General features: G+C 42.5%; 1 protein-coding gene across 1 annotated transcript in view; it reads right to left on the bottom strand.

Annotated features, from left to right (window-relative positions):
• The window catches only part of igf2bp1 (insulin-like growth factor 2 mRNA binding protein 1), a gene marked incomplete at both ends in the record, with an annotated part of 46,271 nt that extends 44,606 nt beyond the window's left edge, over positions 1 to 1,665 (bottom strand). The window contains 2 exons of the mRNA XM_079253344.1: positions 344 to 404; positions 1,491 to 1,665. Coding sequence (XP_079109470.1) covers positions 344 to 404; positions 1,491 to 1,665 — 236 coding nt within the window. The remainder of the gene's footprint in view (positions 1 to 343; positions 405 to 1,490) is intronic.
• Between the last annotated feature and the right edge of the window lie 16,143 nt (positions 1,666 to 17,808).

Genomic DNA, 17,808 nt, shown 5'->3' with positions numbered 1-17,808 from the left:
TTCACGTGAAAGTAGAAAAATCACGCGCGCGCACACATACACACACAGTGGAGTCAAAGCTGCTCCACTTCCAGTTCAACAGCAATGGCCGACAACGTCAACAGTGACGCAAACCAAACACCACCAAAAATACCACCTTTAACCCCCCCCCCAACTCACGGACACTTCCAGCTTCCAGACGACATGCAACGCCTGGAAGATCCGCGTGCTCGTGGCCCTGCCAACATTTCGTGTCCAGAAAGAGAAGCTGTTTGCAGAGGAAGGCCTGAGATGCAACACATGACTCGCTTCAGAGAGGAAGAGGAGGAGGACATGGAGAGGAAGGGTGAAGGTGCTTCTGTACCTTTGTTTCTTGGGGACAGAGTGCTCAACCTCGATCCGTTTGCCATGAAGTTCCACTTTCCCTGGAAAACACAAAGCAAACGGGGAGTTGAACCCAGCAGCTACATGCTAACTGGTGACTAGCTGAGCAGGCCTGGTGCTCCCAGTACACACACACCCTCCACCCCATTATTCCCCTTTAACCTGTTCACGCGCCCAGTTGACATGAAAAAGTGACTGCAACTCAGATTTAAAACACAGTCTTCCAGGTTAGGAGCTCTCCCCCCCCCCCCCCCCCCCCCCCCCCCCCCCCCCCCCCCCCCCACTCCATCATATGGCGGCTCTTTCACTCTTAGTTTTACCCAGTTTGTTTGGGATTTTTAATGGCAGCACAAACTGGGTGTTCTGGGAATTAAGGGTCCATGCCTTCACAGGGAGATATTAATCATGGAGAAAACACTACTAAACCAGAACCCACGGAGGAACCTGTAGCAGAGACCCAGATGGTACGTCGGCGTGGACTGGTGCTTCTGTGGGGTCTGGTTTTGGTGGGAATACTGGGAAATATGCCTCTATCTTTGTCAGAGAGTGGACTCAAAGGGGGAGGGGAGGCAGCGAGGCTTCTTTCTGTATTACAGGAGAAAAGGCTGCTCAAGCTAACCTGCCAGAGAGAGAGGGGGGGGGGGGGGGGGGGGGTGCAGAAAAAAAAACCCTGGTGTGTAATTATTTAAAATGTAAAAATGCACGAGCATTTATATGTCCTCGTGCTCAGACTGCACGCTGAGCTGCAGATCTTTACGTCCTCTGGCTCCCAGCAGCTTACAACTCTGCGTTCACACTCTCCTGTTCATCCCCCTGCAAAAGTTGAATTGACTCCCTTGGGCGTGTAGTCCCCCCCACGCGCGCGCGCACACACACACACACACACACACACACACACACATACTACTCACATCACGATTCAATCACTACTATCAATAAAATAAAAGCGTAAATGCGTTTTTATCCAGTAGCAGGGAGGTGGACGGAGCGTGGAAGGGGGGCGCGCCGCTGAAGGGGAGCATGCAGCCGGGTTCAACACACCGGCATCCAGCCTCCACACATTGCCTACAATGAATGACATTAACAAGGGGGGGTGAGAAGGAGACGAGGGGTCCATGTGGACTCACCAGAAAACGTCTCGATAGCTTTCATGGCCCAGTGGTCGTCGGGACAATCCACGAAAGCGTAGCCGTTTTTCATGAGAAACTGTCCGGTGTACGGGATCTTATGGTCGTCAAAGGTTTTCTCCAAGTCCTCGGCGGTCACGCTGTCACCTAGATTCCCGATGTAGAGCTTGTGCATGGTGGAAATTCTTTATCGCAGTCCACAAAATAAAAAATGAAGGAGAAAGCCAGAAAATTAAAATAAAAAAACTCAAACCAGAAAAAATAAAGTTTTTTTTAATCCCCACGCAGAGAGATCCCGTCACTTTCCACGCACGCAGAGTGGAAATCGCGTGAAACTGGAGATATTTTAAAATATCTTTAAGGGGGGAAAAATAAATGCAAAAAAATAAAAATGAAAAAGCAAAATTTCTGAAGCGAAGTCAGAAGAAAACGCGACAGAAGTGGCGGAGCATGAAGCACAAACAGATCCGTGGACTCGCAGCCGGTCCCGGCGGTCCGATCAGCAGCTCTGTACCGCGCCGTGGAGGAGGTGGTGGCAACTGGGTTCACTGGTGATGGGTCTGCGGTGGAGGACTGGGAGCGATGGCGGTGTGAGACCAGGAGAAGTGTTTCCTCTCTCTCTCTCTCTCTCTCTCTCTCTCTCTCTCTCCAGTTTTGTATCCGTCCCTGTTTCAGCCTGCTGTCGGCGGAGGGGGAGGAGGGGGAGGAAGGGTGACGCCGCCCCTCCACCGACTCCGATTCAGTTTTTTTTCCTGGGGAAACCACGTGCTCTGTTTGGAGTAGGTTAGAGATGCGGAAGGGGAGGGGTATGGCTTACATACGATGTATGTGCCAGATGAGCGCGTGCGCATGTGGACACAAACCAGAGGTTCCTGGTTCCGTTTCTGGTTCTGGATGTTCTGTTGCGCGCCACAGTCTTTATGCAACCCGGCTAACACATGCGCTTAATGCGCTTCTGCTCGTGCTTGCGCAGATTAGGCTATATTCAGACACCAGTGGAGCATGTAGGCCCAAGTCCAGACCCGCCGACCTCCCTGTGCCCATCTGGTGTTATTCTACAACCCAGTACACCCAATCCGAACACAACATCCAACTGGGAGCCCAGGCGGCCTGATTGTTCCCGTTTTAAGCTTCCAGAGCGCCGCGTGCTGCCTCCACCTTTGCGCCATGTGCTCTAGTCTGGAGATTTGCTCCACTTACGGTCGGACAAACACCCGGACCAGAACCTCAGGTCCAGATCAGAGTTGGAGGTGTTGGACGCGCAGCTTTCAAACATTTCATCAGACATGACGGCCTAACTGCGCCAACACAGACCTGCCGCAACAGCTGCCGGTCTGCTGTGTGGGAAACGACTTCCAACAGGCGGTGTCACATGTTGGAGGACTCGCGGTCTGGATTAGACCAGGGCGAGGAAACCCTGGAGCCGTTTCACGTTTAGTAGGTGGGCGCAAAACTTCACAACCTCTCATGATGGAGGGAGGGACGGACAGGCCTGCACCACGTTCTGGTTCTTAGTACAGTTCTACTGGACCGAGGTGGGCTCCACGGAGCTGCTTTTTATTACTTTAAGAAGAGTTCCTGACAGCCTGAAGAGACGTGGCGCTCCGCACTGCTCCTCTGCGCCGGCGCACTTACAAAATGGCTCCTGTGCGCACAAAATGGATCCAAAACCGAGCAGAGGCTGAGATGAGGCCTCGTGCGCTCTTCACGGACGGCTCGTGCCACTTAGATGTATTCTGTCCACACAGAAGCCTAACTTCAGTTGTTTTTGTTGCCAAAAATATTAAATTTGATGATTAAATTAATAATTTACTGGATTAAATGGATCAAGTGCAGGAATAAAATCTGAAGGATGTTTTATAAATTCCCATCTTGTCAGAGCGGAAACTTTTTTTTTTCTGCTCATTGTAAAACGGTGTTGCCTGAGATTAGTTGTTCTCCCACCCCCATTTTCTTTTTCTGAAACACTCACACACACACAGAGGTCAAAGGTCATGGTATTCAGGGTCAGTAAAGGCAGCGGCTGCATATTAATGGACATGGAAGACGTGTGTGACTTTCTGACTGGAGTTTGGTCCAGATTACAGTCAGTTCTACAACTTTATAATGTTTGAGGATAGTTAAACCTTCATCTTTACTCCTCTTCCTCCTGCGAAAGCTACCTGTTGACTTTCCTTTGTTTTCATGCGAGACTTGGAATATTTTATCAAAGTTTTGGTAAATTTATACCAACAGTGTGAACAGTAACAGAACAGCGTCTGAAGAAACTCAGATAATTCAGATTAAAATGACACACACACACACACACACGAGGAAGAGGATGATGACGCTTGTTAACATTTTATTTGTTTAATATGTAAATAAAACTTCAGAACAATCTGCTGGGAAAAACAAATTTATTACATCACATTCAGGAAGTTCACTCCTTTATTTTCCAAACCATTTAGTCCAGTTCAGGGTGGCGGAAAACCAGAGCCTTTCCCAGTTATTACCAGGACAGAAATAAGGAATAAAATGTGATTAAATTATAACACTGAGTCAAATGATGTGATGCATTTTAACTGATGATTTGTTTTAAATGCAGGACATGAATATTTATTTACTGGAATAAATTAAAAATTGAACTGGAAAGTTTGACTGGAATCACAAGACAAAATTAAAACCGCAAGCGGTGATATAGGCCCTCGCACCATGGCGCCGCTCGGCATAATGCCACCGCCTCCCCTGGCAACATCCTTCCCATGCCTCTCTCAACCTAAAGTGCAGCCAGACTGCACTTCAGGCCATTTAGGCCTTATGAAGGGTCACTTCCTGTCACCAAGGGGCGGGGCTAATTTATATTCTAATTATTGACATACAGAAATGTGAAGGATATGACTGGCATCATCTGTAGCAAATTTGGTGCAGGTTGGTTGTTTTTTGTGGGAGTTATGTCAGTTTTCCTTTTCATTGCATCACATCTGCTTTGCTGCCCCGCCTCTCCTAAACGATATCCCCTATTAAAAGAAATAGCACAACTTTTAATCACACATGCCTCTTGAGCATCCTGACTCATTTGGGTTAAAGTTAGACAAAATTCTTTGGAGAAGTTCCTCAAAATGCATGGCAAAGAAAATGACAGAAATGACCCCAAAAATGGCACCTTTTTCAAAATGGCCGACTTCCTGTTTGATTTAGCCCATATGTCCAAGAGACTTTTTTGAAGGTACTGGAAGCATCTACAAGTGTGCTGAATTTTATCCATGTCAGTCAATGTAGTGGGAGGGGCAAAATGATTAAAATATTGTAGGGGGCGCTATGGATCCATTTACTATCTTTTCCACTATGTTGTAATTTTACTCTATTAAGGAGATAACTGTCATGACTCATGGCAAGTATGGTGAAGATCAAAGGTTTCATGGCTTTGTTACAGGTACTTCCTGGTTCATGATATCAGACACTTGTTGTTGCCAAGGGGTAGGGCTAATACATAGTCGTATTATTGCATTGTATATTTTGTTCATCATGGGACTGGCATCAAATGTGGTGATTCCTGTGCTGATATGTTGTTTTATGTGGGAGTTTTATCATTAAGTCTTTGTTAATGAGACATTAAACTTTGAGGGCCCGCCGCTCCTAAACTAAATCTTCTATTAGAAGAAATAACACAACTTTAAATCACACATGCCTCCTGAGCATCCTGTGCAAGTTGGGTGTCAGTTGGACAATATCCCTAGGAGGAGTTGTTTAAAATGCATGGCAAAGAAATGACCCCAAAAATGGCACCTTTTTCAAAATGGCCGACTTCCTGTTGGATTTAGCCCATATGTCCAAGAGACTTTTTTGAAGGGACTGGAAGGTTCTCCAACTGTGCTGAATTTTATCCATGTCGGTCCATGTAGTGGGCGGGGCTGATTGATTGAAATTTTGTAGGGGGCGCTATGGAGACATGCTCCATTTATTCCATAATGTTTCAATGGGGCTTAGTTCAGGACCTTACTGTCATCAGTCATGGCAAGTTTGGTGGCGGTCCAAGGTTCCATGGCTTGGTCACAGGTACTTCCTGTTTCATGGCGTTGGGCCGCCATTCGCCATGTCCCGTTTAGCGTAGCGACTTGAGGTTTTTATTGTGGCATCATGAAAGGGTTTGACATGTTTTGGAGGAGTCTCAAGTGTTTGGGACCATTTGCTTAGAAGCATGACCCTCAAACGTGGAAAAAACCACTTCCTGTTATAGGTGGGCGGGGCTTAGGTCTACACCAGCAATGGTCACATTAATCTGTTCAGGACTGATCCCTTATTAATCCCTATAAGTTTTAGGGTGATCAGATAAAAATTGACAATTTTATAGTGATTTATGATGTCACGCCGCCGCATGGAACTTCGCCATGGCGTCACGGGCACGCCTTGCAGCGTAGAGCAACGTCCTTTACCAGATCTCTTCACCAACATATTTTGTGATGCCTGAGTGAATATGGGCCATGTGGTGTCCACCAAGCCAGAGTTATGGGTGTGTGAGCAAAAAACAACACTTTTGACCTCCAGGGGGCGTGGCTATTTCATAATCAAAATATTGACATATAGAACTCTGTAGGAGGGGACTGCCATCATATCTAGCAAATTTGGTGCAGAAATGTTGCGTTATGTGGGAGTTATATCCGTTTAATTTTTCATGGCGAGACATCAAACTTTGAGGCCCCGCCCCTCGTAAACTAAGTCTCCTAATTAAAAAAATAACACAACATTTAATCACACATGCCTCCTGAACATCCTGAGCAATTTGTGGCTCAGTGGGATAAAAGCTCTAGGACGAGTTCGTTAAAATGCGAGGTGCTAAAACGCCAAAATATTGACTTTGACCTAAAATGGCCGCCTTCCTGTCGACATTTCACCATGACATTAAGAGGATTTTTTGTTCGCCCTAGCATGTAGATCTTGTGTATGAATTTTCATAAAGATTAATGACATGCAGTGGAGGGGCACCTAAAAAAGGTGGCGCTCTCATTCAGCTTCGCCCGAACGGTCACGAGCACCTCAAAATATCAAATTTTTCGCATTCCCTTGGGGGGGTACGCAAAATTTGGTGAGTTTTCGAGCACGTTCAGGCCTCCAAAAAAGCACGCGAAGTGTCCGAATAAAAATAATAATAAGAAACGCTGCAATTACAATAGGCCTTCGCACCGCCAAGGTGCTCGGGCCTAATGACATTCTTCTTTTGTGGTAAAAACACCTCCTACAAAGTGTGGTCACATGACCAGTCAGCAGCGTTTCTGTTGGGGGAGGGGCCGGTGGGTGGAGGAGTAACTGGCTGGAACAGGGAGATGTAGAACCAAGACAATTACTTCATCTAGTTCATGTTTTCAAGTCCTCTGTCTGCTGTGTTCCCCATGTTCTACACATATTTTCACTTCTGGTCCAGTTATTCCGTGTTCTCCACCTGTGTTGTGTTCCTGTTATTCCATGTTCTCCACCTGTGTTGTGTTCTTGTTATTCTACATTCTCCACCTGTGTTGTCTTCCAGTTATTCCATGTTCTCCACCTGTGTTCTGTTTCTGTTATTCCATGTTCTCCACCTTTGTTCTGTTCCTGTTATTCCATGTTCTCCACCTGTGTTGTGTTCCAGTTATTCCATGTTCTCCACCTGTGTTGTGTTCCTGTTATTCTACATTCTCCACCTGTGTTGTGTTCCTGTTATTCTACATTCTCCACCTGTGTTGTCTTCCAGTTATTCCATGTTCTCCACCTGTGTTCTGTTTCTGTTATTCCATGTTCTCCACCTTTGTTCTGTTCCTGTTATTCCATGTTCTCCACCTTTGTTCTGTTCCTGTTATTCCATGTTCTCCACCTGTGTTATGTTCCAGTTATTCCATGTTCTCCAACTGTGTTCTGTTCCTGTTATTCCATGTTCTCCACCTGTGTTGTGTTCCTGTTATTCCATGTTCTTCACCAGTGTTGTGTTTCTGTTATTCCATGTTCTCCACCTGTGTTCTGTTCCTGTTATTCCATGTTCTCCACCTGTATTCTGTTCATTAGTCTATGTTCTCCACCTGTGTTTTGTTTCTGTTATTCCATGTTCTCCACCTGTATTCCGTTAATTAGTCTATGTTCTCCACCTGTGTTCTGTTCCTGTTATTCCATGTTCTCCACCTGTGTTGTGTTCCAGTTATTCCATGTTCTCCAACTGTGTTCTGTTCCAGTTATTCCATGTTCTCCAACTGTGTTCTGTTCCAGTTATTCAATGTTCTTCACTTGTGTTGTGTTCCAGTTATTCCATGTTCTTCACCTGTGTTGTGTTCCTGTTATTCTACGTTCTCCACCTGTGTTGTGTTCCTGTTATTCTATGTTCTTCACCTGTGTTGTGTTCCAGTTATTCCATGTTCTCCAACTGTGTTCTGTTCCAGTTATTCAATGTTCTTCACTTGTGTTGTGTTCCAGTTATTCCATGTTCTTCACCTGTGTTGTGTTCCTGTTATTCTACGTTCTCCACCTGTGTTGTGTTCCAGTTATTCCATGTTCTCCAACTGTGTTGTGTTCCAGTTATTCCATGTTCTCCAACTGTGTTCTGTTCCAGTTATTCCATGTTCTTCACTTGTGTTGTGTTCCTGTTATTCCATGTTCTTCACCTGTGTTGTGTTCCTGTTATTCTACGTTCTCCACCTGTGTTGTGTTCCAGTTATTCCATGTTCTCCAACTGTGTTGTGTTCCAGTTATTCCATGTTCTCCAACTGTGTTCTGTTCCAGTTATTCCATGTTCTTCACTTGTGTTGTGTTCCTGTTATTCCATGTTCTCCACCTGTGTTGTGTTCCAGTTATTCCACGTTCTCCACCTGTGTTGTGTTCCAGTTATTCCATGTTCTCCAACTGTGTTGTGTTCCAGTTATTCCATGTTCTCCAACTGTGCTCTGTTCCAGTTATTCCATGTTCTTCACTTGTGTTGTGTTCCTGTTATTCCATGTTCTCCACCTGTGTTGTGTTCCAGTTATTCCACGTTCTCCACCTGTGTTCTGTTCCTGTTATTCCATGTTCTCTACCTGTGTTCTGTATCTGTTATTCCATGTTCTCTACCTGTGTTCTGTATCTGTTATTCTATATCGGGGTACTCAGATTGGTCTACCAGGTCTACAGTTCAGCATGTTTTCCATGTTTCCTGCTCCAACACAGCTGACTCAAATGACTGATTCTTTGTGCAGAACCTGACAGGCTGCTGGATCCATTTCATTTGATTCAAGTCTATTGAAGCAGGAATACATGGAAAAACCTGCTGATTGCGGACCTTGTAGGACCAAAGTTAATACCCATGTTCTATGTTCTGCATCTGTTTTCTGTTCCCATGTTTTTCTGTTCTCCATATAAGTTTTGACATTATGTGTTGTCCAACTGTATTTTGTTCCTGCACTGCTCCGTCTTCTCCACCTGTATTCTTTATTCTATGTTCTCTATCTGTATTCTGTTCTGGTTATTCTACGTTCTCCACCTGTTTTGTGCTTCTGTAATTCTGTTTTTCGCCTCTGTTCTATTCCTGTAATTCTACGTTCACCACCTGTATTCCGTTCATTAGTCTATGTTCTCCACCTGTGTTTTGTTCCTGTTATTTTACGTTCTCCACCTGTATTCTGTTTGCGTTCTACTTCCATTTCATGTTCCTTTAGGAGTTGTTCTCCCTTTTTTCCCACGTTCTGCTCCTGTGTTTGGTGGAAGATATCCTGATTTATCATCTGTTATTTGTTCTACCTGTTTTGTGTTCCTGTGCTCCCTTATGAGTTCTCCTGTACTGTTCTAGGTCACTTGTGTTTGTGTTCTCTCCTCCTGTGTTCTCCTTGTGTAGTTTCCTTTTCCCAGTTTCCACTCCTATGTGTTAGTGCTGTGTTCTGCTGTTGGTTCTAGTGTGGTGTTCTGTTCTTGTAATATTTTAATATGTTCTCCATCTGTAGTCCACTTCCTGTTTCCTGTGTTCCTGTTTACCCCCTCATGAGTTCTTCTTGGGTTCTCCTCCGTGTTTAGAAGTGTTTACTGACCTGCTGTGGACATGGGTGTTCCCAGACGGATCGTTTCTAATGATCAGGTCAGACGTTCTCTTCCTGTCTCGATGGATCCAGAATTTAAACTGATCAGAATGAAAGAACCGGGAACGTCTGACGTTTACATATAAACAGATGAAGTTCTGCAGAACGAGAACGTGAGTTTCTGTTGTAAGACAGCTGACAGTAATCAGCTGCTTCCTAAAATAACCAAGAATTTTTTATAGAAATTTATATAAACTCAACTCCAAACAGAAATCTGTTTAAAATGTAAATAAAAAAATTAGAATTCAGTTATTTACCAACCTCATCAGGCCGCATTTTATTCCTAGTAGAATATAAAAACATATCTGATGATGAGACATATATTTTATCATCTGATGGAACATCTGACTGTGAAACATCTCAGGACATTTTAAATGAGCTTCGGTCCAGAGAAGTTGGCGGTTTTTCTGGATCCTCTTCACATATCATCCACGCGTGAAGTTAAAGCTCTATTTGGGGGTGAAATGTGTTCAGTGATTTCTGGAAGTCTTTCTAGTCCGTGCAGCGATTTCCAACAGAGTCATGTCCGCTTTTAATGCAGAAGATCACCAGCATCCAGCCTTGTCCCAGCCTACAGAGATTCCTTCTAATTCTACACTGTAGATGGTGGACCTACAAAGTCAGAATATTTAGATCCAGTTTGTCTCAGATTGGTCTTTCCATCTGAGAGACTCTGCCTCTCTAAAGTGCTCCTTTTCTACCCGGCCATGTTACTGACCTGTTTACAAGCAGCCTAATTAAATGTCAAATGCTCCTAAAGTTGTTTTTAATTTAAATTAATTACTTTTCCGGCCTTTTTTTGTTGCTCCTGTTCCGACGTTTTGCTGCATCAGATTCACAATCGGCTCATATTTTCCATCAAACGATAAAATGTCTGTTTTTTATCTTCCACTGGGAATCAGAAACGACCTTTTCATATATTATAAATCATTTCATTCTGCTTTTGTTCATGTTTTACAGAGTCACGGCTGTTTGGAAATTTGGGTTGTAGATTAAGGAAAAATATATTTCAGGAAGAGAAAATAAATATTCCTGAATGTGGAACTTTCATGCAAACACTCATCTGTCCATTTAAATTCCTGCTGCAGAAAAAGAAAATGGTTTTTGAAACTGGTTCAGTGTTGGTGAAGGATCAGCGAAGGTTTGCAGCTCCTCCGAAGATCTCCAGGATTACATCACATCCCAAAGTTCCCGTTGGAGAAGGAACTTTATGTCTGGAAGAGAAAAAAGAGCAGTTTTATTAAAAGTATTCATAATTTCTGATTATTGTTATTTATTTCATTTCACCAGTCCAGGTGGGAACGGTCCATGATGTCCTGCAGAGATGAACCAAGAACCGACCTGCTGATGGTCCAGCAGAACCAGGTCATGTCAGAAAGACCTGGTTCAGAACCAGAAGCTTTCTGCTCTCACTGTGAAGCTTCTGGACTTTTTCTACATTTCTAATCATGTCTGAAGACAACGGAGCACGGGTTTTCATCATGTCTGTCCAGTGCTTAGAACCGGCATTAGACCGGTTCTGATCTAGTCTGCTTTTCAGACGTTCCACCTTCCTCCCTCCTGCTGTTTGAACCCGTAAACGGGTCGTGTGTGTTCTCGGCTCATTATTTAAAGGCATGTGTGTAAAAACGATGGATCAGATGTACCATGTGACCTAAATCTGATATGAATATAAAAGGGTTTCTAAACGAATCATCGGCTCATTAAATTTATGTTTTACACAACAAGTCAGAGATAAATGAAATTTTAAACTTTTTGTCTTAAAATCAGGATTTAGAAAAGAAAAACCCCTAAAAACCACAGAAAGATGCATGTGAGTGTCATTACTTTATTATAACAACTCAGATTCATGCCTGTGCAGCTGGTAACGCGTCATGTTTCAGATTCCATTAAAACAGCTGAAGCTTTAAATTTATTTTAACCGTTTGTGGCTCATAAACACGAAATGAAGGAAATCTTTTAACAAATTAATTTTTCTCATAATTTTTTTCTGATGTTTCATCTGTAAACTTCTTCCACCTGTTCATCAGAAAACCCTCCCAACCAGGCAGCGTTAAAGCAGAGTAATCAGGTTTGTCTTTGTGTTCTTGCATCCGACGACTTCCGTACGGATTCCCAGTTTCAGACGTGTCTGGAGAATTTTTAGTAAAGAATTATTTATTTCTCTCTAACATCAGATTAATGATCAGCTTCCACTAAATCATATCTTAACATTAATGTTTGACCTAAAACACACTTTCAGTCTGGTTTTGTGCAATAAGCTCTAAACTTTGACTAACAAAAATAAACATCTTTTCCAGTTTTATCACAGTTTATGAGCTGATTATTTCTGTCATTTTTCAACCTGATCAGAATTAAAGTTTTAAGGTTTTAAAGAAAACATCAACTGGTGGAAAAGAGGAGACAGAAGAAGAACATCTCCATCAGTTTTTCCTGCTTTTCAACCAGTTTTCTGCTACATGAGCAGTTTGTTGTTGTTGAACCAAGGTGGGAAAACTCGGCCTCCCCCCTCAGAAATTAATTTACTTTAAAATAATTATTTAATCACTGAGAAACTCAAAGTCAGAGAAGAATAAATTTCCTTTTACATCTGCAGAATGTCTAAAATCCTGCAGAATAAAACTGTTTAAACATGTTTTCATAATTTGATCAAAAATATTGTAGTTAATTTCATCATCTTCGCTTGTTTTCATGTAAACTGATTTTCCCATGAACAGAAATGTAAAATTTCTGCTTTTCTGATGTTTTCATCATTAACTAAGGTTGAATCTCCTGTAGGATGTAGATTAATCCACTAATATTCCATTTGTTTTTATCCGTTTTCTTCATCTGCATGTTTTCCAAGGAGACAAACTGAGAAGGAATTACCAGCAGAAGGCAACACTCAAGACGGAAACCAGGAAAACTTTCAGCTTCCAGGAGTTTGGCTTGAAAACATGATGTATTCATGGTTTGGAAAATAAAGTGGATTTACAAATAATCTGGATTTCTGCTAAATAAACCATCGCTCAGAAAAAACAACCAGCTTTTTGGAGGAAACGTAAATATTCACAGAGCATCTTTTTCTACGTTTCACATGTTTAACATGAGATTTTACTTTAGTTCAAACTGAGGAAAAAAGCTGTAAAATGTTTGTTGCATTTATTTCTTTAGGCAGTAATAATAAGAATGGTTTTGATGTTTAAATAAGTAAATATGTTTAAATAAGTAAATAAAATGATCAGATAAATTATTGACATGCACATACTGTTGGTGTCATATTTAGTAAGGATGCTCAGGCTAATTTATTTTCTAATCACTGAAACATTTTATTTACCAAACTGCAGATCAGCTGAAGATTTATGTGAAATTAAACTGACTCTGAGTCGCTTTTCTACTTTTTCTAATAAACTTATTTCCTGCAGAATCTCTTCACTCCTGCAGATTAACGTAATTCATATAATTTTTCTGAGGATTTTTTCCATCAAATTTCCACCAGGCTGAACAATGGCCAAACATTTCCATAAAAAACAAAGATATTTTCTAAAAGAGAAAAAATCTGAATGAATAACAGAAGAAAATGTGTTAAATAATTCCTATGGAAGTTTCTTTATCAGTTTATTTGATCAGGGAAGTTTTTATTGGTAAACTTTTATCTTTTCAGTGTCAGTGAAACGTTTAGTGAACGTTTATTTCAGGTGTTTGGACATAATGGAAACAGGAGGTGAGGGATGTAGAGTTAAATAAAGAAAAAGAGAGGGTTTTTTTTAGTGGATTTATTGTTGTTTATCAGTGATGTATAAAAACTATTTGAGATAAAGGAAATACAGCAAGAGTTTAAAGCAGACCTGAGGGAGAAAATCAGATGAATGTAGCAGATATCTGTCCTGTCAGAGACGGTTTTGATAACATTTATCATTTAATCCATTCAGTTTGATCAGTTTCTGTCATCAGTTATGTGAAATATTTAGCCTGTATGAAGTCAAATTTGGTTGAAGATAAATAATCTCTGGCTTTCATTGGGAAATGTCATGTTTTATGAAAATGTGAATAATTTTCCACCCCCAAAAAAATCAGATTATAGAAATTTACTGATTCAGTTGTTTCTAAAACAACAACTTGTGGACTTTTCCACATGGAAGAAACCCAGAAACCCGCCTTTAACGAATAAACGGATTCAGAAAGAAAACAGAAAATAAAGGAAACTATATGAAATCAGGAAAATTTAATGTGTGATTTGATCGTTTCAACCTAAATGGAGCCAAACTGTTCGCAGGATGAAGCTGGAAGTTTTAAGCTGAGGATTCCGTCGCATTCCAGTCAAACTGCATTTTTTCATTCCCAGCTGATTGGGATCTGGATCCAGTCTAAAAGAGTCTGATGAACCAGGAGCGAATCGGACTCACCGACACGGAACTCGGTCAAATTTTAGTCCAGTTCCCTCATGAGGCGAACGGCAGGAAGAAGACGGACCTCACTGCTTTGTGTTCCAACACAAAATGGAGCGAGGCAGAGGGAAAGAGAGAGGGGGAGGAGAGGAGAAGAGAGGGGAGGAGAACAAGAAGAAAGAGGAGAGGGGGAGGGAACAGCTTCTACACGAGCTTCACAAACATCCAGAGATGAACGGATAAAAGGACCCGTCTAATTCCTGCACAACAAGGCGGCATTTTACGACTTCAAATGTGCGTTTTTGTGGAAATTTAAGCACAAAAAAAAGAAATATCTGGAGATGTTCTGCGAACAGATTGGATAGAGAGGAAAAGAAAGCGGAAATGTGCAGAAACAAACAGGAACTCATTTCTTGTGGGTTCACCTAAAATATGTTCGCTTATTTAATTAATTTACAATTTATACTTTAATTCTTAAAACGTAACTTTTATTTGTTTATTGAGACAACAAACAACAGCAGCGTGTGTTTTTGAAAACGATCCGGGCCCCGGTTCCCTCCTGCCCGGACCACCACCGCCACCGAGCGGCCGACGCGAACTGCTGCAGTCGGGCCTCGGCTCCGGGCTGAGGCCGCGGCCTTCCGTTGCGGCTCCGGTGAGGCCTCTCGGGCTGGAACGGATAAACTGGAAGCATAAATAAACATGTAATTAGTTGGTTTTTATTTTATCTGTTTACAGAAATGAGATTCTGTTTTTTCCGTTTTCATTTATTTTCCTCAACAAATTTCAACCTGCGGATAAAATCCGGATTAATTTGACTTAAAGATGCATTTTCATGCAGAAACAGATCAAAACCACATAGTTTTATATTTCATGGGTTTGTGTTTTTACTTGATCCCACAGAAACGTGTGTGCATGAAGACGCTTCCGGCTGTTTGGCCGAAGGAGCGCAGTTTCTGCGGATTTCCGTTGTCTGCGCGGCTCCACACTGCGCCACCCGTCACCTCCATCCCTTCCAGACCCGGTTTTAGTCGCTGTGCCGGTTAACGGAGCATCTGAGTCTGTCAGAACCCAGAAACGGGCCTGCGAGGCCCGGAAACGCCTGCAAGAGAAAGAAAAAATAAGTCTTTCCATCGAACAATAAAACGATTTTTTGTCCAGAACCGCAACCCGTCCGAAACCAAAGCCACGCCCACCTCCACCCAGAAATTAATTCACCGTGATTCACACGGGAGGCGCACGCAGGTGAACGCCTGGCTACAGGTAATCAGTCGGACAAAGTCGCGCGGACCCGACACTGATTTCCATCACAGAGAGCGCGTTCTCGTGGCGTGCACGTTGTTCACTGTGAGAACTGGATTATGTAGACTGGACCTGATCCACCTGTTTATTTCTCAGTAATAATAAACATTTATATTTCTATCATTCATGTTTTTAAACATCTGGAATTTAATATGAATTTTTTTTTTTTATTAATGAATAAATATTTCTCCAGAACTTAGACTGGACCCATCAGAACCGGGTCATTTGAAAACCTTACTGGGTCAAGTGACTGACACAGCTACACAATCATTTTTATTTTTATTTGTTCTTGTATGTAATGAAGATATAATAAGTCACAGGCTGGAGCTTGGTTCTCCTGAAGGAGTCTTCCTCTTTTATATTCAGATTGGAGCAGCAGGATGTCCAGCAGAAAATCATGTCTAGTTTTAAAGCAGTGCACCCTGAGAACCTCAGATTTACCAGCATCCAGTTTACATCTTCAGCCTTGCCCCAAACATACAGAGATTCCTTCTCAATCTTTAAATCAGTAGATAATAGATGGTGGATCTTCAAAGGAGCATTTCACTGAATTTTTAGTTTGTCTCAGACTGGTGAAGTTCTGTCCATCTTGCCATCTAAGAGACTCTGCCTCTCTGAAATGCTCCTTTATTCCCAGTCTGTTACTGATGTGTTCCTGATTAGTTGTAAAACGCTCCTCCAGTTGTTCCTGATGTGCACCAGTTACTTTCCCAGCCTTTATTTAGCTCCTGTTCCAACTTTTAGCAGATGTTTTCTGCATCAGCTTCACAAACCAGCTCAATGATTAGACGTCCAGGACACATTTCAGACCCGTGTTCAGACGTCCTGCAGCTAAAGGAAAACAAAAATACCAGAAATAAATAATAAAAACAAAAGTTATGTTTTCCCTCAGAGGCTTTTCAGTGATTATTAATCTTCCATGAAGAAACAATACAGTTCACAAACCTGAATGTATTGACAATAAACTTAATAAACAGGATAAATATCGCATGATAATTTTTTAAATCAGTGTTTTAGTTTTTTTAATTTTGTGAGAAAAAAAGAGAAAGTCTGTTTTTAAATATCAGCCATAATTTGATTAAAACTCTGGTCCTGTGATGGGTTCTGGGGGTGTGAAATGGTACCAGCTGGATGTCCAAACCTTCATTTGACTTTTAATAGAAAAAAAAGGCGCTGCGCTGTGGGTTCAGAAAGAAAGAAAAACCCAGAGTGCCTGTTGCAGTCACCCAGCAGGTCTGTTCATACCTCCCTCCTGACTGCAACACTCACCTGTCCTTCAGAAGCACACAACAACAGCTCCACCTGCTGGGGAAGCTCAGCTTTTAACAACATCTAAATAAACCACACCAGTACAGCCAGTAAACAACCAGACCAGCCCAGTGGACTCCACAGGAGCCCAGAGTCACCAGTGAAGCTTCTGGATCATCAGTAGATGGAGCGGATACAGCTCAACTCAGCCTGGTAGAGGTGGAAGCTCCGGTCTGACGATAAAAACATTTACTGGCATTTGTGAACAGAACCAGTCAGAACCAGTCCACTGATAAGAAGCTGCTTCCCTCTCTTTAGTCTGCAGGACACGCCGTCCATGTTAAATGAGTCCAGAGAAGACGGTGTGTTTCTGGATCCTCTTCACATATGATGGAGCTTTGACCTGCATGTGTGGATTTCAGGCTGGTTTCTGGAAGCTTCCTGAGTCCATGCACTGGTTTCCAGTAAAGAATCATGTCTGGTTTAAAGCAGAAGATCAGCAGCATCCAGCCTGGTCCTAGCATACAGAGGCTCCTTCTGATTCTCTGGATTCATTGATACTTTCCATGAAAAGATGTTTTAGTTTCAATATCTGACATTCTATCTTCTACTGGGAATGAAATGAGTTTTTTAAATCACAGAATTCTGGTTTTATTTACAGAGGTAAGTTTTCATAGCACACGTGATGCAGTGTTGGATCCGATTTGTTGCTTGCAGACTTCTGAACATCCCAGTTTCTTCCAGCATTCACATTTACAGCCTGACATGAAATCATGACATGATGACAAAACATCTTCTCTGAATTCATAAAGAAAAGATTACCACTGTCTGGAACCCTCCCAACACCATTCTGTCTCCCAGTAAAGGCCGCCTGGCATGCTGGGAGCGCTCAGATGTTATAAGAAGTGGAGAAATGCTGGTGATAATAAAACATTTTTATTTGTATAGCACTTCTCTAAATACTCAAAGACACTTTACAAGGAGAGAGAAAGCAACGATGAAAACATGTCATGAATAAAAATAGAAATAACTTTAAAAAGAGAAAAGACAGAAGAGTTAAAGGTATGTCCATGAAACCACGTTAGAGAACCTAACTACAAACTGGATCGATCAACAGTTATTCGTCTGATCGACCGATTTACAAAATACTCTGAACTGCAGGTCAGTCGGGAAAACTCCACCTTCATCCATCATCAAACCGTCGTGCAGCCGGGAAGTCGTTACTTTTCACTCAGAAAAGCAGCTCTGCAGGCATGGTGGAGCCGGGGGGTCAGAGTGGAGCAGAGGGGGGTCAGGGTGGAGCAGAGGGGGGTCAGGGTGGAGCAGAGGGGGGTCAGAGTGGAGCAGAGGGGGGTCAGG

Source organism: Telmatherina bonti (genome assembly GCF_933228915.1).
Source record: "Telmatherina bonti genome assembly, chromosome: 14".
NCBI classification, from domain to species: Eukaryota; Metazoa; Chordata; class Actinopteri; order Atheriniformes; family Telmatherinidae; genus Telmatherina; species Telmatherina bonti.
Note: the sequence above shows the minus strand (reverse complement) of the source record. Positions and strands in the feature narration are given on the sequence as shown.